This window comes from Tiliqua scincoides, chromosome 8, assembly GCF_035046505.1.
Source record: "Tiliqua scincoides isolate rTilSci1 chromosome 8, rTilSci1.hap2, whole genome shotgun sequence".
NCBI lineage: Eukaryota > Metazoa > Chordata > Lepidosauria > Squamata > Scincidae > Tiliqua > Tiliqua scincoides.
Genome location: NC_089828.1, coordinates 46476891 through 46499671, shown reverse-complemented (window position 1 = coordinate 46499671; position 22781 = coordinate 46476891). Strand labels below are relative to the sequence as shown.

Below are 22781 nucleotides of genomic sequence, written 5' to 3'. Positions count from 1 at the left end.
AGTAGATATATTCTGTGTAGTTTTTTCCCCTTTTTTCTCAATTTTCATGTTTTATGTATTTTAATGTATTTTTTGTATTGTTGTTTTTTTTCTTTTTAGTATCATTATAAATAAAATAAATATATATACAAAAAAGAGGATGGATGTCTGGTCACCCTGAATCCAGAGTAGTTTCACTTACTAGTAAACCACTTTGAATGCACAGTATTGATTACTTCTGGAAAAAAAAATGCATACAAGAACAAGTACAAGCAGGATTCTAAATATTACTTCCCCCAGAAATTAAGTGACAGAGTTCAGTGAGGGTTGCTTCCAAGGAACTAGGTATTAGATCACAGCTTTAGAGTTCCATCTTCAACCAGTTTATTTTGAAGTTTCAAACAAACCAACACAGCAACCTTCCACTAAATAACAGCCACTGTTGAAAGGAGGTCTGCCAGCAGTGTTTATTGGTATAACAAAATTCTCAAGGGTTAAGAGGGCACTAATCAGCGCCAGCCCAAGACTTGCTGGGAATTGAAGTGTACAAAATTCTGCCCTCCCCCCCCCCCTTATTAGTGATGCACAAGCCTCTGCTTCTTGTGTTTCCTGGAGTAGGGCAGAGAGGAAGTGTGGAGGAAGACAGTGGTGGACTAGGGCATTCTCCTGATGAGGGATTAGTGCAGCTCCCTCTCTCCTAACTTAACCTACTCTCCTTTCAAAATAAATTGTCTTCTTCTCCCCACTCACCCCAATCTCAGGCAGGCTCCCCTCCTCCCTTCCACCCTCCACTGTAAGTTCATTTGCTTAGCCATTTTTTCAACATGGGTTGAAGGTGGCACTAGGGCTTGCCAATGAGTATTGCACACAGCAACTTTCTGCTACAAGCTTGCAAAACATTTTCTCCTGAGCATAGTCCTGTAGAGGAGTTTATACATCTGATCAAATCCAGGCAGATGTAGTTATGCTACAAAGCAATCAAGCTCCTGTGGGTCTGTACTCTCAGGAGCCTGTGTGGAAGGCAACAACTGTCAGCTTAAGTGGAATCACAGTGGTCACAGCAAAGGGCATCCATTGCACCCATTTGTTCCAGCCAAACCAAAGCCCCAAGCAGCTATAAGGCTACCAGGCCCCCAGGAAAGTGAAGGCAATTGGTTTCAGGTCAAAACCTATTCCAATTCAAAATAAGCCAGCTGAAGAGACTGGATAATATGCAAGTTGATTTAAGCAGTTCTTTGCACAAAGTATGCACTTCTGCAACACAAAAAGCCTATGCACAACATGCTGAAGGGACTGGGCTTGGAAAGTCACAGCTAGAAGGAACAGGTGGCACACATAAAATGCTCACCTGAAATCGCCCATTCAAAGTGGTTTAGGCTGCCTGTCACAGATATGTCCCAAAGAATCCTGCAAATTATTGGTCCTGCAAATTAGAAGCTCCTGCTTCTGCCCCTTTGAAACTTGTTCAATACCCCGTCAGTAAAAAAGTTCCCCAGTTTCTTGGATGAAAGCCAGTTTAACTAGGTTTAGAGAGCACGCAGGTCCTAACTATTCATTCAGAAAGACCACTGCTGCCCTCCCTGGACCATTGGCTCCAAGAGGCAAGCTATTCACAAGGTCAGAGGCCTACCAAATGCCCACCCCACAGGAAAAACCAACCCTCCAAAATTAGGTATGTAGCAGGTTTAAGACTGCTTTGTGTCCATTCACTTTGGTTTGGGTTGTCACTGGATAGCAGGCACTTTTAAATCCTCAAAACAATTTCCCTTTCTCTGCCTAAATTTTTTTGCTGTGGGGTTTCAAACAACCCACAGCTAGGGAAATATATAAGTTCAGTAAGAACAGAAAATTCTAAGAGCAAGACATAATGCATCTGCTGGGTAAAAAAAGGAAGACAGGAAAGGATAGCCCCTTTTATTAAGATAATTCACATTAGAGACTAGAATATTCCCTGCCTGGAGAGAACAAGCCATCATCCTGGCACAGGGCTATGCAAGCATTTTCAGACTAAGCTTTAGCATAGCTCCAGGGCAACTGCCTATTCCCTCCTAGATCTTGCTTTGTCTTCTTACCAGAGCGCAAAGGCACTGAAATGAACAGTTCTTCAGCACCTCCTTGGGCAACCTCATAGCTAGACAATGCCAGCAGAAGATCAAGGAATATATATGATAACTAGTATAACTTCTTCCCTTTAAGAGGGCAGAAAAACTTGTTAAAGCCTTGCATCAAAAATCACACTGACCCTTTAAAGGCTATTGTAACTCCACATCTGCCTGTAGCACACGAAGCCCTGAAGCCTAGCTGAAAGTTTCCCCTGAAAGCCAGGAACTGTGGAATGCAGGTCGGCCCTGCACTCCTCAAGCTACTGCTGCAGTCTCTGTGGATCAGAGACTAAATACTAAGAATGTTGCAGGTCTCAAGCCCTACATGCCATCTCCTGACATGACTCAAGAGGAGAAGCGAGGTCCTGCTTCTGCCAAGCACAGTCAGTTCCCAGGAGTTAGTCCCACAGCAGACCCAGCTAGACATCCAGTTCTGGCAGGAGCAGCAAATGTCTTGCAGCAGCACCCAGGGAGCTCACTTCTTCAGCTTCACACAGAGTTTCAGCCGCACATCGCACAAGAAAGCGTTCATCAGGTCATGACCAGCCTCGTAGGCAATCTTACCGATCAGTTGGCCATGCTGGCCAATCAGCATCTTCTACATGGGGAGGGGGAGAAACACAGAGAGGGGAGTGTTAAGAGAGTCACTGTCTTCAGCGCAATCTGCAAGTTTGATTCAGTATCCCAAGATCCTCAGCTAAAAGCACAGTGACAATTATCTGTAGAGAATGTCACATTTTGGTCAACTCTCATTCCAATAAACCTCATAACAGACCATACCCATGATGGAAAGATGAAAGAGACACAGGTAACCAAGCTGTGCCAGTGGGGCATGTGCTGCATCCTGCAGATGGGGGGCAGTCACGGAACCCTCCTCAAGGCAAGGCAACATGCCAGTAAGACTCCTGATTGTACTTGTTTGAGAATTTTCACCATCACCCACAGCACATGGCTTGGGGCTCTCTTACTTATGTGTTCTATATCACTGACAGGACATGGTGGCCAAAGATTGACTTATCAATCTTAACACATTTCCATCCTGACCTCCCAAATAAATGGGGCACCCACAGTGGTCATAACATTGAATTAAAAAACATAATCGCAAATTAAAATGCAAAGGTACACAGCTTAGTTTGGGGGGGGAGGGAAATGATCTGCTTCTCAGCATGAGGGACTGTACTAGATTACCACAAGCTCCCTACCACTTCATGAGTCTATGGGGACATGTTCTTAAGTTGAAAAGATTTATTTACAAAGGACATCCTTCACCCTTTCAAAGGCACTGACCGGTGCTTTTTAAGAAATGGGTGGCCAACATTCCATCTTGGTCCATTGTTCTTCGGCAACTTGACAAAAACGTAACCATACTCAAGAATCCTCTACTACTGACCTAGTTGAGAAGGGTGGGGGGAAGAAGTGATCCACTACTCACCATGTGAGTCTCCTTCTGTACCAGCAGATTCTGCTGGATGACTAGCTCCCCACTGGGTCCCTCTTCCCATACCTCTGTCTTCTGCAAGGGGGAAAAAAAAAAAAGAGAGCCCACAAATCTGTAGTAACCAACTGCAAGGATGACAGGACAGAGGGGGAGATTGAACCTCCCTCAATTATGCACTCACCTGTACCACGGTATATGGCACCTCTTCAGGCAGATATTCAAGGAGTTTCTCACGGATAGTGTTATCACAAATCTCCTGGGGAGACTGACTGGTCAAGACCTCACTGTGGAACTCCCAGGGGCCTGGTTTGGCTTGCATCAGGAGGTACCTCTGTTGGAAGAGACAGCAAATGTCATGGCAGGAGGTGCTTGCCCACAGTGCTCCCAGATGGTTAGTATGGCCTGGACATGTGGGGTCCTGACTTTTCCAGGAGGCAGCAAGAAAGGATCTGGGGACCACTCACATACCAGGTATAGTCTTCTCCTTCCACACTTAACAATTCTGCCAAGCAGGAGGGTTTGGCACCAATTGGGTCTTGCCTCCTAGAATGTACTTTTAATGAGCCACACTCTCTCAGAACTATTCAATTAAGATGCAAGATGACCTGGCCTGCCTTCTCTCTTGGCCTTACAACACCACCTATTAATGGTAGCTGTTGGCACTTCAGTTCCAACATAGCTACCTTGCTGGATCAGACTAAGATCCACTTAGTTCAGCATTCCAATTCCAACAGCAGACAGCCAGATGCCACTGGCAAACTCCATGCAAGGCACAAGGGGGATGTTCTTCTCTGTTTGTCACCAACAGCTGCTACATAGAGGCATGCTACTTCAGTAGCGAGAGGTTCCATTTAGCAATGATGGCAAGTAGCTGTGTTTTGACAGTTTGTCTGGGCAATTTGCCTAGGACTAATGGCCTTCACCACACCTTCTAGTAGCAAGTTCCAAATGTTAATTAACTTTTGTGTGAAGAAGCACTTGTTTTGCAGTCCTGGACCCACTGTCAAATCAGCTTTGTTCTACTGTTATAACCAGCAAAAACACTTCCCTCTCTATTTTATATCCCACCACTTTGAGTATTCCCACAAAGTTCATAATTTTAAGCTTTCAGTACTTTCCCTCTCGGTCATCTAAAAAAAAGTTCATTTCTCAGTGTCCTACTTAGGAAGTTATGGAAGAATGAGGCTCCTCTTTGAACCAGAACACCTAAAGCCACAAACTCCGGCCAGATTAGCCACTTTTTCCTTTTGACCTCTGATGAAATCTGGGCTTTTGGTTGACCAATACTCACCTTCAGTGTCTCCACCTCCGCTCCATTAACAGCAGCCAGCATGAATATCTCCCGGAAGTGGGGCCAGCCTTTCCTAGCTCTTCTGTTCTGCTTGCCTGTGCTGTCCCTTGCAGGAATCAAGTCAATGCCTTTTGGGACTCTGCTGGCTTCTGCATTCAAAGGAGAGCCTGCTTCAGCTCCATGAAGTCCCTGCAGACCTCCAGGTGTAGCAATTGTGTTTTCAGGGGTTGTAGAAACTTGGACACCCTCAGGTGGGTTGTTACTGGTGGGCACAGACTTCAGTACAGACTTAATGTCCAGCTTCTTTCCGTCAACAACCCCCTCAGTGAGCTCTCTTACCAGGTCCAAAAGTAGAGCTTTTTTCTTCAGTAGATCCACCTGAGAGGAGTAGCAGAAGGGAACTGGGAGCTAGTCAAAGGGGAAGCAAAAGAAGCAGAAGCCCTCCAAGCGTTTCATTAATGTAAGCAACAAAAATTTTGTCAAGACTTCTAATACTGAGGGTTCCTCCAGCACATCTTAAATCTTCTAGTCCCTTTGCTAGGTCCTCAGCCAAACGTTAGCCCCTCCTTAAAGCTGCTTCCTTCTGGCCTTTGTAAGTGTCCAAAACACAAAGCATAACTTCCATAGAGTTATCCATGGAAGACTGTATTTGCAGTTCTAGCAAAGAGGCAAAACTGAGGTTTAATAGCCCAGTGGCATCTAGATACAGTGCACCAAGCATACTGGAAAAAAACAGCATTTTTCAGAAAAAAAAATAGGGAAGTAAGTAAGTAAAAGTAACTAAGTAAAAGCTAAGTTTTTAAAAACTGTACTTAAAAAGTTTCAAGTTAGGGCTGCAGACATTACATGGTAGATTAATCAGCTAAAGGAGTTGCTGATTACAGAGCTGGCCCAATACTTCCTGGCATCTGAGGCAGTGGATGCTCTTTAGCTGGCAGGATCTTCCTCCACCATTCCTCCTCTTCCTGGGAATGGAAAATGAAGAAGGGGATAAAACAGAAGAGGAATTGTGGAGGAGAGGAGAGGAGAAGCAAGCACAAGGATCAGAGATGCTCCATACTTCTGTTCCTTTCTCCCTGTTCAAAATTAAGGGAGAGGGAGGAGGAGTGGTGGAGACAAACACCCTGCCCATTTGAAGCAGCCTCATGAACAACCCAGACCTGGTTGATTAATCGCTAGGGCTATGTGATACATTCTAATCATCAATGCCAAATTTAAATTGATTGGACTGTCACTTGGAGGCCTATTTGCTTATTTCTTAAGCCATTTTGGTTTTGGTGTATTACGATAAGAGAGAGTGGAAAAGCACTTAGTAAATGGCCTTTCCTCTGACAGACAGTACCTTGCATTTATTACATTGCAAGCATATTTGCTCATACACATAAAAAGAGTGTTAAAGTGTTAAGATGCATTTAAATGCAACTGATTGAAAAGCATGTGATTAACCTTCTAACTATTCTTTAAAGAACAGACAGTTGTAATAATAAAGAGCAGGCAGCAGAACCCTATGAAGAACAAGCACTTTCACCCAGTCCCACAACAGTATGACTGAAACTTGTAAGATTTCCAAGATCTGATAAGGTTCTGGATCAATGTGAAAGCAGAAACAAACAACTCTACCTATAATACATAGCACACAGAAGGGTGTTATAAGCAGACTTTCCCAAAAAGGCCTAGATCAATGATCAGTCAATGACCACGTCTATCCTGCAGTCTACATGGAAAAAAAACTGCCCTGCAATGGAAGTTTGGGTTTGATGTGGAGGAGCTAATAGGTAGAGTTTTGCAACAGCAGCTCAGTCACTCCAAAACAGGCACATGGCATTCTCCAAAATGGCCATGGATCACACCGTTTTATTCTGCTTTTAAAGACTTTTGTTCCCAATAAATAAAAGGAAGAGTTACAGATCTCAGAGAGTCACCAGAAGTCAGTTCTTCCAGAAAAAAACTGGAGGATAAGAATCAAGCAGCAAACTTCTTGCTTACCTTGTTCAAGACAAGGATACTGGGAACCTGTGGAAACTGAGAGAGGCACTGAAGCACTCGCGGGTGGAGACTGTTTCGTGTATAGTGATCAGACGCATCGACCAGAACCAGCACTTCAGAAGAGAAAAGTTGCAAGTTTAGCTGGGAACAGTATTTTAACCTTCGTTTCTCAGCCAGTTTTAATGTAAACTGAAACTGAAGTGAATTTCAGTGAGCCCACAGAGGAGGAATCCCTTTAGGCAATATAGGTTTATCCTCCCACCTTGTCCCATCACCAGGTAAGCAAGTGCAGCCACAGAGGATGCCAAACAGCATGCACAATGAGTGCAGCAAGAAAAGAAGTCACGTCCCCACCTAAGTCTGCACTCTTCAAGCTCTCGAAGGGGTCATATAGCAGAGATTTTTCCAAGTTATGCCTGAGAGAGAAGTTGCAAGGCACACATTAGTTCAACATACATGCCCAAGCCTCACCTGGTCCCTTCCCAAGAAAACCAGGCTTCTCATAAGCTAAAATTGTACCTTTTGGCCTTGGCAAAAGTGGTGAGGCCAGGGGTATCCAAAATAACCTAGGGGAAAAAAAGATATTTATTTGAAGAACAATACTGTTGTATCTTGCCATTTCTGCTCAACGATGCATATACGCAACAGCGATCAAATGTGTACACCTGTGCGCTGGGCAGAAAAGGGTTTTAAAGACTAACCAATTTGTTTCAGTGCAAGCTTTTGAGGCCTATGGTCTATTTCATTGCATGTCTGCCTACTGAGGATTTCAGGCATCTAGCAACACACACAAATATGGAGAGAAAGAAAACACTGCAAAAAATGGAGTTAGAGGGCTATGTGGTAGAAGAGGAAGCTTCTGCTGAAATAAATTGGTTAGTCTTCAAGGTTTCACAAACACTCTGTGGCAGAAAAAAAACAGACTGGTACAGCTATCCCTCTGGAAGTTATTTTTTTTAAACCAGAGGTTTCTGAACAAAAAATGTATACAACCATAAAGCAAACTGACAGCAAACATAAAACTCAGGGAAACCTCTTACTCATCAGCTGTTCCCTGTCAATAGCTATGTTTCTCCTTTCACAGTATGTTCAGCCATCAGTAGCAGTAAGTTAAGCATAACATATATGTGGTTGTTGCAGGCCACTAACACAAATGGGTGGAAAATACAAAACTCACAGATGAAACCTGACAACACTCAGTCATAACAGCTAAGCATCAAACCTCCATATTCAAAGGCAGTCTACCACAGATTGTCACATGCTGGAAACAACCAACCAGAGACAGCTCTCTATTATGCCCTGTCTGCAAACTTTATAAGGAGTGCCTGATTGATTACAATTGGACAGAGTGTTTTAGTTAATTCTTATCAATACTCACCAGCTGAGTGTCCTCCTTTGTAATGATGCCTTGAGCATTACATCTTGTTGTATGCACCTTCTTGGATACTGGCAAGATCTGCAAGGAAATTCGCTGTAAGTTTGTTCTGAGAAAGTGCTGAAGACCAAGCATCAACCTTCCCACATCTCTGAAGACTACAAGCTTCAATACATCACCTTACGGCCCAAAAGCTGGTTTGAAAGAGTTGACTTCCCAGCATTTGGAGCCCCAATGATAGCAATTCTCGAGACTTTAGGATTCTCAGGCTGATTGGGTTGGTGCCCCAGCAAATTATCTTGCTCCACTGTAGGAAAAAAAGAATCTATCTCAGACTAGGTTCACACAAATTTGAGTAAGGGCGCAATCCTATCCAACTTTCCAGCACTGGCATAGCCATGCCAGTGGGACATGTGCTGCATCCTACACATGGGGGGAAGTCACAAAGGCATCCTCAAGGTAAGAGAATGTTTGTTCCCTTACCTCGAAGTTGTATTGCTCTTACCTCGATGCTGGAAAATTGGTTAGGATTGCAACCTAAGACTCTTAATACTTTAACTCAGTAAATCCAAAATAATGAGCCAGACTCTTCTACCAAGAAAAATTAAATAAGAAGAAGAAAAACTGCAGAAGAAGGTACAGACAGCAAGTTCCAACGCTTAGTGCACCCTCTTTGATTGACTGTGCTGACATTTCCTCCTTCCAATCAGCTACCATTGCTAACAGGTCATTCTTCTACTCCCTGCATCATGTATGCTCCAAGAGCCATTCCTCATAGGCGGACACAGCAGAATTACGTACCCTGAGACAAGGCTGTCTATTGTTTACTTGCACAAGTCCTTGCTTCTCCAATCACAATGAATAGCAACTCTCCCAGAAACACTGGAGGACAGCTTCCACTCAGGGCAGACATTTTTTTCTCTTACTCACACACTAAATGTAAATGTTCAAGGGTGTTAGGAATTAAAGCAGGCCTCCAATTCAAATTTTTTCAGAAAAAAAATCTCGCCCGTGTGAGAGCTTTGGGCACAATGCCCTAACTTAGGGGTTCCCAAACTGGGGCATTGCAATGCCGCAGCCAGGGAAGCCCTGCCTCTGCCCCCTTAAGGGGCAAGGAGGACGGAAGGCAACAACACAATCACTAGGATCACACCACTGTTGAGAAAAGGGATTTGAATTTAGCCAACGCAGCGCCAACCTCCAGGGGATGGGGTGCAGGGAGCCCTTCTAGCAACTCTAGCAACCCACTTCCGGTTTCATGATCATAAACCAGAAGTGGGTCACAATCATTATTTTTAGACTAGCAGAGGCAAGGGGAGCCCTGCAAAGAGGTCCTTGGTTGGTTTTTTTCTTACCTGTCTAATGACTCCTTTAATGTTTTTATAAAGGAAATTCAGCCTCTGCTTTTCACCTCAGGGATTTGTTCTCGGCTCTGTGCTCTATTCCCTCCACACTCCATCCCTAGGAAGTCTCATCAAATCACATGGCTTCACACGGCTACATATTTCACTTATATACTGATGATATCCAGTTCTACCTCTCTGCTCCAGAACTTTCTCCCTACATGTTCCTACAGCACCCAGTATTCCCAAGCGGTTAACCCTCAGTCATTCTGGCGATTTCATAGTGCCTCCACATGAATTAATATTTGTAGGGTTTTAAAAACTCTGAATGTGAGGAAGGCAAGAGGTGCTTTCCAGTTTAGTTTCCTCTATTAATTGAGAAAGTTCATCAAAATTTCATAGCTATTAAGTGACCAATGCAATTAGCTGAATCTCAGTTCCTTGTGCCCTAGTTTCTTTTCTTTTAAGCAATGGGATCCATTTTAGAAGACATGCTCTATGTAACCCCCAACTCAACACTTCTTCAAAAGAGCTGAAGCATCCCAAAACTCACCTTTAAAGGCACTGGCAGGAGGTGCATGCTGACCAACCAAACACTTTCTTTCCTCATTAGAAATCCCAAGGATGTGGTGCAGGGCAGAGTCATTTCCATACAAGCGAACAGGGAAAATCTTGCCCTGTTGGCCTCTGTTTTTCAGGAAACAGATGCTAATACCTGAAACAGAAAGAGAAACAACATCATTTCAGAACTTCTTTATAGCAGATCAAAGATCCTAAAGGAAAAACTTCAGGATATTAGTTCTGGAACATCAAGAATCTACAACTTGTGGTGACCAAGTCTGTGGTGCCAGGAGGCTGCATTAGGTTTTCTCAGTGCTCTGCGTAAGCCACTCCAAGCTTCTCAAAGAAAGAACTGAGTACAAGAAGGATGAAAACAATAAACTGAGGAAAAAAGTTGGCCAACTATATACGCTAGAAATTTGTCATATTTTTCTCATCTGCCATCCATCCCACTAAACACTTTTCACTAATTTCATCACAGATTCCGCTTGAGGTTAACAGATCTTTTACTATGTCTGTTATATAATCCTGTTGTAAGTGGTGGCTAAGTGGATGCATATGTTCACATGGATGCAGCAGCCTTGTAAGAACCAAAATGTTTCTAGAATGGTCATCACATATGTAAGTTATCCACCCATCGCACCAATGTACAAGTGCTGCCCCATGCTGCTATGCTGATTCAGTGTTCTATACAAGATTGCAATGCTAGAGGGTTATAGTGTCTGCATTATTATGATAATTTTAACTTGCTGTCTCTCTAATACGACTGTATGCAATAAAGGTTTCTATCTATCCAACTAAACACCACTACAACATTTCCTTGCTTCACACCACATCAAGGCTCCTCTTTTATAGGTGTGTGCCTGTGTAGGGCACTGGTTCCCAACCTGTGGTCCACAAGACCCAGAGAAGTGGTTTGCGAGGCCTCAGGGAAAAAAATCACTTTTTATTGCTTCCAGTGTTTCTCTGAGCAAGCAGTTCCCATGGACCACCAGAGAAGGCAGAGAACAGACTGCCTGCAGCTGGCTGCAAAAGCAGCAAACCACAAGTCTTCCCTATTGATAATAAATCTCTACTAAATCTTTTCTAATTACAGGCAGCCCACATTCTCTGCAGGTTTAGTACCTGTGGATTTCTTCATCTGTCCCCAAACCTGTGGTGCTGGTCAACTTGGAGCCTTCAGAGGTGAGGGAAGCTGTGCTCCTCTCACCTCAGGAGGATCTTCTGAAGCCTGCAGTGGCTGCGTGTGTTTGCTTGGGGCCTCTGCGGGCTGCAGAAGAGCCTCCGGACTGACCAGAGCTTAGCTCCAGATGGGTTTGGGTGGGGGGTTAAAACAACAGGTTTTCTGCTGTTTTCCTTATCCATGGAGGCTCCAGGAATGGATAATGAGGGCTGCCTGTATTCCAAATTTAAATGTATTTTTTGTGCGGGGTGGGGGGGGAGTCGCACGTGGTCCACGACAATTAGAATTTTTGTCTCAGTGGTCCACAGTCTCCTAAAGGCTGGGAACCACTGGTGCAGGCCTCAGGACTTCAGCCTTCTCAAGGGACTAGTCCTCAATGAGGAGCTAAGCCTCTGCGTAGGGTGACCAGATGCAGTGGAAGACAGAGAGCCCAAACCTTTGGCCATTGTATCAAGGAGGGCATTTTGGCAGGTGCAGCTCAACATGGAAGGGTTTAAGTACAATTGTCTGCACAGTGGTCAAAGGTCTGGGCTCTCTGTCCTCCACTGCATCTGGTCACCCTACACAGAGGTGTAGCTCCTCATTGAGGACTAGTCCCTTGAAAGGCTGAAGTCCTGAGGCCTCCAACCACAGCACCCCTCGCACAGCTGCGCCAGCCCTCCACTGCACCTGGTCCCCCTGCACAACGCCTCAAGCACACACACCCCTCCAGGAGGCGTCACCTGAGGCAACGCAGCGCGGCTCTCGTAAGACCCGCAGCCCAGCCAGGCCCCAAGGCCAGGGGCCGCGCAGGACCAGGCCCGTAGCCGCTGCCATAGCAACCGTCTCCAAGCCTCTGAGATGAGCACTCGAGATGGGCGCCGCCACCTTGCTGCGTACAGCATCATGCGGCGCGAACAGCATCATGGGCACAGCCGCTGCTTCTCCTATTGGCGGAGCGGGAGACCATAGAGAGGGAGGGGGCGAGCGGCCCTCAGTGTGGAGGAGCCGCGCAAGGCATTGTGGGCCGGTCCTGTGGACCTGGGAGGCTCCAGGGTTATTGCCTGTAAGTGCCCAGTGCCTCTGAGTGAGGCTGTTGCTCCCTCTGTCCCCATATTGGCCACTCCAGCCAGCAGTGTGGCTGTGCCAGGCCAGAGCCCTTCTGACACTGAAGTGCTGCACTCCTGGGCAGGCTTTCCTGGGAGTAAGCCCCACTGAATACAGAGGGACTTACTTCTGAGTAAACCTGCAGAGGATTCTGTTGGATTGGAGGCATCTGGCTGCCAAGATTTGGAGACAGAGCTGGATTAGAGTGCTTAAATAGCAGCGGTATGGGCACCCCCAGTAGTATGGGCACCCCCAGTGGTACCTAGTGGTATGGACACCCCCAGTGGTATGGACACCCCCAGTGGTGCCTAGTGGTACAGGCACCCCCAGTGGTTCCTAGTGGTATGGGCACCCCCAGTGGTACCTAGTGGAACAGGCACCCCCAGTGGTACAAGCACCCCTAGTGGTACAGGCTCCCCCAGTGGTATGGTCACCCCCAGTGGTACTTGAGCGGTGGTGTCCGGTGGTACTTGCAGGACCCCTGCCACCTGACAGCGAGATCAGGAACACAACGCCACAAACTGTGGTGTCCGGTGGTACTCGCAGGACCCCTGCCACCCAGCAGTGAGACCAGCAACAAGGAACAGCAGACATGTAGGAAGCTCAGCTAGGCAGGCAAAGGACCAATGCTTTCCTACGCTCTAAAAAGCCCTCCCGTCCACCCCGAGCCTCTTACTGGTGTTTTTTGTGTTGCATCTGGTCTCCCATCTCAGAAGTAACTGGTGATGATGACATCGCCTGTTCCTTCCGGTGGTGCCGTGTGAAGGTGGACCGTGTGAAGTGGTATGGCAGAGGACAAACCTTAAGAAACACTGCTGTAGACTTAATAGTGTTTAGATCAGCCAAAAAGTTCTAGTTCCATGCAAGCCTTTAAGAACCTTTCTAAGGGACACAGGAGGAGCAACTGTTCAGGGCATTCCAGAGACACTCTGGTATGGCTGTCCAAAACACGTGGGGCAGAAGTGCACAATCCTTTCCATTCAAAAATTTTGGATTACCATAACATTCTCAACCCAACAAGGCTGTTACATTATATAGTTGCAGGGCCTCTGAAAGGAATTTTATCAGGGGGTGCAAAGTTTCTTTTTGGCCCCTTCACAAAGGGGGAGGGGGCAATGGGGGTAGGTAGAAGAGGAGGGCAAAATAAGGCAAGATGTGGGTGCTGACAGCCAAGATCGTCTTTGGAGCCCAGGTCTACCAAGCTTCTTGATGCGAAGCCCAGGTCTACCTGACCATGCTGCACTGGCAGCTAGATAAAGTAATATGGAAAACCAAACACACTCCTAAGTCTCTTTAAAACCTTTGAAATATAGAAGAGCCACTACAGAAAATTAGCATCTTCATATTTGGGTTCACGCTAGAATGGACAGTGTGCTGTGTGCACCAGAATGAACTTCTGCAGCAGCTGTAGCCCCATAGCTGGGTCCATGAGCTCCTATACATTCCTTCACAGTTATCAGATCCACAGGCCAAAGAGCTACAGTAGCAGACCTGTTCCTTCCCAGATCTGACACTGTGTTAAGGAGGGATATAGATGCATTCCTGGGCCTGGTGTGTATGGCTTGCAGCTGCAGTTGCCACTACATACCCACAGTTCTGCATCCAGCATCATGCACAGACAGAAAATTCATGTGAGATAGAAAAATGTAAGATCACAAAAACTTTCTGGCCCCTCCCCCTTGACTCCTGGGCCCCCTTTCTGATCCTGTGCTCAGGTACAAATTACCCTCTTTATCCCCCTCACCTAGGCCCTGTATAGCTATGCTTGCACTCTCTTTGTGAGTACATACTGCCTTTCCATTCTGTCTCCTGCTGGAGGGCGGGAGGGGGGGGAGAGAGAGAAAGGACTTGCGGTCTCTGTTTTTCTTTCTGTTCCCCTTCATGCTTTCAGAGAAGTAGCTTCCAGCATCCTGCCTTCAAAGCTTTCTTTCCACATTAGTGACTGCCATGGAACTTCTTCACATTGGAGAAGCTCCTAGGCCATGTTCTAAGGCAGCAAGATTCAACCACTGGGCTGTGGCACACTAGTGAGCTGTAGGTAGTCCCCAGGTGTGCCACAGAACTTTGGGAAGGGTCATTTATTAGTAGGGCAATTGGGAGATTTGAGTTCCCTATTGGTGTGCCCAATAGGTGTTCCCATGGTGTGCCTTAACAATGGTCAAAAAACTGATGGAGTGCCTTGACAATATTAGCACCTTGTCAGTGCTGTGAGGTGGAAAAGGTTGAAAATCGCTGTTCAAAGTGTACACAGTTAACCTGAGGGATACTGGCCAGTCCTGCAGACCTCACTGTACCCTTACTTGAACTGAGAACACACCCTAGGACACACACAACAATCCCTGGGAGCTACTCACTGCAGGACATTAGTGAGGACGGGCAAAGTTGTCTTTCAGGGAAACTTTTCTATCTTTACTGAGCTTCACATTGAAGAACCCAGATGTACTTCCAAGAAACTCCAGGGTCCCCAACCCAGGGAACACAAGTTGAAAAGAGGTCATGTTTTGTTTTGTTCTTTAGTGAATAAAAGGGACACACACTCAGAAGCACCATTGCAATTACTTTTATTTCTTACAGCCACATACAAGGAAGGAGGCCTGCGACCTAGTCTCATGCAACCTGACTGAAAGGAGGAACCTCTAGACCAGCTTGGATGCTCCTTCCTCCTGCTTTAGCAGAGCCTGATGCTGACCGGGGCAGCAGAAGAACCATTACCATTACTAAACTCAGTAATGGTAACGGTTTTACCGACACACCGCAAGATTTGTCTTCAAGCAGGGCTGGAAAGGCTGATGGTTGTGTAATTGCATTGTCCTCTTCACAACCCAGCACCAGCTGGGAATCTATAATCCTGGGGGAATCTACCCTGGTGGGGAATCTATTCCTGGAACTGGACAGCCACTATAATACTGGGGGAATCAGTATTAATGAAGCAGGGCTCAGTGTGCCTGGAATACCAGAGATGAGCCCTAGAAGACAGAGACACTCTTCAGCATGGAATACATGCAGAGCATCTTCCTCTTCACCACTAAGCTGGCAGACAAATCCAGATTGAAAGGTAAAGGAAAATTCCATTGCACTCTGTCATTTTAGGCAGGCACTTTACAAATAGCTAATTCTCTGACCACATTCCACCCACCCTGCTCAGCTCATGCTTGAATGTTGCCAGGAATGGAGCTTCAAGTCTTCCCAGTGGTTAGCTGGATAAGACGTCCAAGGTAGTACATCATCTATACTGTAGTGTCTCATTCCAACTTACAGTATATGATGATATCCAACCTGGAACCTCAGTCAGTCAGCCTCTCTCTCTGCAGCTGCATCTGGGACTGGAGAGCTGAAAGAAAGGGGTAACGAATAAGTTTGGGTCTTTTTCCAACTTGGTTTGAATTGAACATATAATGTCATCTGGACATGTCCTGGCAGTCAACCCTCTGAGTTATTAGTCAAAGTCTTTCCTTAGCACACTGGCTGGCCAAACAATGGAAGGTATGAATGAAAAACAAACGGCTGTGTGGATTTCATTCATGGTGCGACATATGAACACCACCTCTTTTCAGAAGTCCACCTTGTGAAGGAGGGTGTCAGCTCCCAAGGCTGGCAGGGTCATTTCAGAATATTCAGCTTAGAATGAAATAAACAGGATTTTGTAGCTGGACAAAACCACCTCTCATTTCTGTATGTGATAATACTGTACCAGAAGATGCCCACACAGATGTACAATTTCTAGAAAAATTTAAGGGCATAATGTAATAAAAATCCTATTTGTTTGGGTTTTTTCCCTCCCAGAAAAAGACAAACCCTGAAATATATACTCAGGTCTCACTATCAAACTTAGTTTTCAAATGCGTTTTGTTTGAGAATCATACATTTAAAATGATTGCTCATATGAAAATATAGAAACTTACAAGAAACAGGAGGGAAATTAAACTGCTAGGTAATTTACTCCGCCCCCCCACTTGTGTCTATTTTCTCTTCACCAGATCTCACAAACAAGCATGGAAAAAAAATGCCCACTTTGTTCCTCCCCTTTGTTCCTCCTCAAAATTGTAGGTTTACTTTTGTTCCAGTCTAAAGATCCTTATATCATTACTTTTCCTTTACAAGGTTGTGTTCTAGAACAGGATATAAGAGGAAGATGCCATACAAATAAAAGCAACTAACTATAAGCATAAGACCCACCCTCCCGGGATGGGTGAGTGGGGATCCCATTGCAGACAAGTCCCCAGAGACTGAGCCTACTCTTTCCCACATATTTACCAGTTAGAGCTGCAGTTGGCATCCTTCAAGATCTCCCTCTCCTAGAGAGGAGGCCTTCCAGACAGAGCCCTTTATATACCCCTTAAACTATGCAAATTAGATCTTCTGCCAGTCCGCCTTCTAAGCCTTCCATGTCAGAATTTGGGACCCCTCCTAGAAACAGCAGGCCCCTCCCAGTATTAGGAGCTTCCAAGAAATAAAAGTACTTTGAGGACACAAAATGGGAGTGAAACAGGGAGGGAGGCACTCCCCCCCCCAGGCTTTTGTCTGGATGGAACTGTTTTCTAAACAAGACATCCACTGGGTTTCCAACTGGCCTTGAGGTCTTATCCTGCCCATATGTATGGGGTGTATGGGTCTAAGTCTGTAGTTACTCTGTGGTGCAATGGTTCTCTTTGTACACTCAGAGGTACTCTTTCATCTTTACTTTGCAAATCCCATGGCTGAGCCTTTGTTGAGTAACCCAATCACATTCTTGGGCTGCACCCAGCCTCAGCATTCAGAACTCTGGAAAGGATATCATTGCAGAAAACTACAATTATGGAGAGAAAGAAGCAGCCTCTTCGTGTGTGTGTGTGTGTGTGTGTGTGTGTTCAGACTACCGGCACCAAAAAATGAAAATACCATCTAGAATAGAATAGAGGGGTGACACGTTTCATCTTAGGCAATATCCTTTAACAGCTGTCGAAACACCATTAGAGGATGTGAATAATGAAGAGAGCACCTCTGAACTTGGGCAGTGTGCATCACTCACCCCACTGTTGGACCTATGGACCTACCTATGGACCAATCCCTATGGACCTACAGTCAGATGGTATGGTTTATTACAGACCAAGAAGTTGTGAGCCCCAATACCTGGAAATACATTCTAAATGTCTGCATTGGATGCTAGACCCAGAGCAAAGCAATAGTGAAATCAAGAGTACCTTTTGGCATGTGCAGAGTGCCTCTCTCATTACTGAGCAACTGAACTCAGGGTCAAAAAGGTGTGTCCCTACCTTAATCTGGGTTGAATTTTAAAACCCATTTTTGCCCGGCCCACAGGTGTACACATTTGGTCCCTGTTGCATATATGTTAACCCCCCTGTACCTGGGATTAGGCAGAAAGGTGCCCAGAGCCTGTAAATTCCAGGGAGGCAAACCCCAGTACCCCTCATGTTTGAAATTGAAACACTGCCCCTAACTCCAGAGTTGCAAATGCAGGCTGTAAGAACAGCATTATTCAATGCAAATATCCCATGTTAACTCCCCCTCCTCATTCCAGGTCCAAGCCCCCATTCAATACAAGCCCTATCCAAGCAAGCACTGTTTGCCCCTGGCTACCATGAGTGGCTTGACTGTTGTGATTTGCACAGGCAATGAAGGTTGTGGTCTTTGTTGGGGGGACTTTGAAGTTTGGGAACTTGTGCTTCCTGCCCTGGCTTACTGCAAGTATGTTTATCTGAAGGACTGTGGTTCTCAGAAGTCCTTGCTTGTAAAATGCTGATAAGCACCCTGACTTGATGCTCTCTCACTGATACACGTTCCTGCCTCGTTATCAGGTGCCCAGCCCTGCCAGGCAAAATGAGGCTTGGGGTGCCAGACTGCACAGGGCCCTCATCATGCAACAGCAGCAAGGGCCCTTTCTCCTGGAAAAAATGGTTTCTACAGCAAGCATGTGGTGGGTGCTAGCCCTGTTTGCTGTTCTCGACTAGTAGCTGAGTGGTTTGATGACAGTCGTATCCCGGTCTAGCAAACATGTTTTAGCAGTGTCCACATCTGAGATTCTGAATGTGACACTACCCACATACATCTGAGGGCAGGCCCTTGGCTTTCACTGTTGACCAGAGTTTCCCATATGCCCCCTTCTTTTCAGAAACCATGAGACCTTCCCAAGCTTCTTACCTCTTCCTCTGGGTCGGAGACTTGATTCTGTTTGCCTTGCAGTCACATGCAATCTGTTCTTTGCGGAACACCAGGATGAGGGTCAGAAGATTCCATATTCATACCGATTGGGGACAACCACTGATCATATGATGCCTGCTATAAGCAGGGCCCAAAGAATTTAAAGGTCGTCTTCCCATTACGAAGAAGGGTTTCCTGCAGCCACATGATAGCGGGCTTAGCTACTAACTCAGAAAACCTATTACTGCAGTTCCAATAGTTACCAGAGGTCCAAGTGCTTAATGTGTGTTCAATAGGGCTTCTGCCCAGGGCAATGTGCATATGCCCACAATCTTAATGAGCTTCCTGGCTGAATGGGAATTTGAACCTGTTTTTCCCTTGTCCAAGTCTGAAACGAATTCTTAGCTTGGAAAATTTTCAGATTTGCAAAGTCACAGGTGTTGAAATGGGCAAAACACTTCAGGTTTATATTGCACAACAGAAGCAGGCTGAAGTGTGGGGTAGGGGCACAACAGTGACTCATCTACTTCCAGGAACAGAGAACCCCTACAGAAACATTTGTTTTTTTCAGAGGTATGTTCAGAGGCAATATGCTATTGTATACCAGCTGCTGGAAAGCGCATTGTGAGGGTATTTACTTCATGCCAGCCTTGTGAGCTTTCCAGAAATATGTGTGCATGTTTGTGAGCTCACATGTAGTCTTGTTACATATGGCCACATTCAGCAAATTGCAGAAGCCTCAAATTCTAAAGCCCATGCAGCACATGACCTATGGGCAGCCCAATCCTAACCTGTGCATGCATGGGCAGGCCGCAGTAACCTATGCTATATCCAGCACAAGTTAGAAGGCGGCTAGAGGAGACCTCATGGTCTTTTTCCCCTTACCGTGTCAAGCCCCAGCCACCCCATAGGGCTACTCAGATTTGAGCCAGCTATTTAGCTGATGCAAATCCAAGAAACCTATGTAAGGCTGCCCAGGTTAGGAATGGGAGTTTGGATTTGGTGTGTGCTGCTGCCACCAATTCCCCCTCCTGAGCCCAAGCCTGCCACTGTTGCACTGGCACAGGGGCTGGATCTGGTCCTCCTGAGCTGGCGTAGGCCTCTGTACTAGCCCAGCTGACTCCTGATGTGCCTTATGTCATATTTGCAATAGTCAGGAGCAGGAGTTGGCTCAGCTTGCTCTTTGGATTGCACCCTAAGACATAGCCACATTTTGAAGTTCATTTCAAAGTAGTTTACTTGTCCTAGCTCCCAGTCAAGGCACCCTGGGAGGTGTTCTGTCAAGAGACCAGGGCTGTCTACCCAAGAAGTTCCAACACATGCACAAAACTACCTTCCCTGGGGGAAATTTGAAACTGGCTTAACTAATGGGACTTAAATTTGCAGTACAGATGTGCCTTCAAAGACAATAAGAAAGGGCCTTTGCTTGAAAACCTTGTTAGAGAAGTTTTCAAGCAGAGGCTGGGCAGCAACTGTAGTATTTACCTGCAACTAGGGGGTTGGACTAGATGACCTCAATCATCTCTTCCACCTAGTAGCATTCTACAATCAGAGGAGAGGCTGAATTAACTATTTTGCTAAATAAGGTCCACTCTTAGGAGTGTTCCCAGGGTGAAAATTGTTGCTTATATCCACCACTAAGCTTCTTGAGTGCTGTCATCAAACAGAATGGAGTGGCCATAATAATCCAACATTACATGAAAAGCTTAAGATGTGGAACCTAGAAAGTATGAGAAGGGGTGAATTCTTGCTAAAGGGTATTATACCTTGGGGACCAGCCAGAGTAAAATTGGGTCTGGTTGCACTTGGCTATGCTTCAGTGATGAGTGCCCTTTGCATTAGGCCAGAGCAAACTAGATGGGTACCTTGCAGGGCTCTCTTCCCTGCAGTCTCTTCCTTTAGGTCATGAGCCACACACTTGCCCTGCCCTTCAGAAGAAACATAAGGAGGCCCAAGACCAGGTGCTTCTCTATAGATAAGTTCTCAGTCTCCTTTTGCTGTGTGCAAGCCCAAAGGGACCACACCCTGGCCTATCTACAGCTTCACAGCTGCATCTGGCAAGGAACTGTCCCCTCCCGTCCTCCTTCCAGACAAACACATGCACACAACAAGCAGGCTGCACCTAATATACCCCCATTTGTTCCTGAAAATCATAATAGAAATGCAGAATTGAAAGGAACCCAGGAGGCCATGAAGATCAAGCACCTGTCCTGGAGCACGACTACCTCCCTTCCACAACCCAGGCATATGGCAGTCCAATTCCATCAGCAAGAGCCCCACGACCATCCTGTTCCATGTTCACTGTGCAGATCCAAAAATTAAGCTCTTTTTGTTTGACTTAAAACTATGTCCCTGTAACATAAAGCCCATGATTTTAGTACTATTCATAAGAGGCCCAAGCAAATATTTTCCTCTGTTTCATGTTTGTAGAATGCTCTCTCTCTCACTCACCCCCCCCTCATGAAATAAGTCAGCCAGCTCATCAAGAAGCACTCATAACTTTGGTGGGGAGGGGTCTGGCAAAACCATGTTCAGTACTGAATTCCAAGTTCAGTGCCCAACAGAAGAAATATAGCTAGAGGTGTGATCTTTCAGTAATAATGTATTAAAAACACATAACAGCACTTTCTGCACTTCTCATTTCTGTGAAAGAGAAAAAAAACCCAAGTTGCAAAAAAAAAAAAAAATCAATCATTTTCAAACACCTAATTGAATGTGACTGCATCTGCTGACACTATATCACCTATACCTTCTACCTAGTACATTTTTAAAGCTATTATAACTTATAATTATAATTTATAAAAATGTGCCCTTGAAATAAAAACACGTAATGCTGCTTTCTGCACTTTGTCCTTGGGAAAAAACCAAAATTTGCAAAAAATAAAAATGTCTAAGAACACCTCTAGCTATAGCACAGTGACAGTGTCATCCTTCAGCATCTCAGGAAAGCAGTGGACTCTCTGAGCCCTGAACACACAAAAGCACCCCCTCCTCTTCTGGGATCAGCAGTAAAGATGAGGGACAGAACAGCAAGGTCACAACAACTTTATTGTACATTATTTCACACTTGGATAAACAAGAGGTCCCTGGCGACCCATGGCACAGGCGGTCATACACCATGTACATGCAGATAAGTATGACATTTGTGGCAAGAGAGCAGGCAACGTGCGAGGAAGGGGGGAGCAAAGAGGAACAGCACTGGAGAAGGGAGAACTGGCCTCTCTTGGGCACTGAGATTTGATGCTGCCCCCTTGAGCCAGGAGGCAGACAGGAGTTGCTTCAGTCCAAGTCCTTGGAAACATTCTCAGGCCCTATAGCACCCTCTTGCAGCCCCGTCCCCCTAAGCCACCCAAGAAGGCTCATAACAAGCTGGAAGGCACACATGCCATTCCCCCTGCCCTCAAAAGCCCTAGAAAAGTAAAACCCCAGGGTCCTTACAGACTTCCTAAAACTCAGCAAACCACAGCCACCACTCCCTCCCTCCTCCTGCCTTCACAGTACATATATGGAGCAAAGCCAGGGACACCCTAAAAGCAGCCTGAGGGGGTGGGTGGGATAGAATTCAATATAGGAGGGGGCTAATGCAAGAAAGCACACTTAGGGTCCTCCCCCCTGCATGCATAGGAATTGCAAACCACTTCACAGACATTGTGTGTGTTTGTCTGACCGTATTGTAAAATGGGAGGAACTGGTGCAGTAGAGAGCTGTTTGGAAACTCCATAGAATGCCCCCACCCACCAGGAGCAAAACAATATATTGCTCCATGGAGTTATATTGATATCTGGGCAGGAAGGAGGTAATAAGCATTATACAGGGAGAAGGGGCTCCACCAATTGGCACAGAGTAGCAGGAAGGATGGGTTTTTCCGTGGCAAATGGGGCAGAGGAAGCTCAGCTGTTTTAAGTTGCGCTCAGGATAGTGCCAATCCTGTGGGCTTAGCTGTTGGCACTTCCCAAACTATTAGGATGAGGGTCTCTTGCCAACACAGCTGCAAGATAAAGAGCATCTCTTAAGGGGCGACAGAGCTGGACGTGGGGGGGGGGCGGAGGAAATTCCTATAGGAATAAGATAGCAGGATGACCCTCCCCACTTGCTTTTCCTGGACATGCTGATGAAGGTGATAGGTCCCAGCATGCACCATTTTTGCCATGTGGGAAGAAGGGAGCTACATTTAGCATATGAGCTGATTATGGTTTGGTGGAACTGCTGCTATGCCTTTGACCATCAGAAGGTGAACAGCCATCAGGGTTCTGGGCATTTTAGCTTTTCTGCCAACATAGCATTATAAATTAGATAACA

General features: G+C 45.8%; 1 protein-coding gene across 1 annotated transcript; it reads right to left on the bottom strand.

Moving 5' to 3' along the window:
- Positions 1–346: 346 nt before the first annotated feature.
- On the bottom strand, positions 347–12161 carry ERAL1 (Era like 12S mitochondrial rRNA chaperone 1). Its single transcript, XM_066636449.1, has 11 exons — positions 11981–12161; positions 10068–10229; positions 8351–8478; positions 8175–8252; positions 7316–7362; positions 7151–7212; positions 6797–6909; positions 4811–5188; positions 3701–3850; positions 3514–3594; positions 347–2679 (listed from the first exon to the last, which is right to left on the bottom strand). Exons 1-11 carry the CDS (start codon positions 12159–12161, stop codon positions 2557–2559), a joined length of 1503 nt encoding a protein of 500 aa, XP_066492546.1. The 3' UTR covers positions 347–2556.
- Between the last annotated feature and the right edge of the window lie 10620 nt (positions 12162–22781).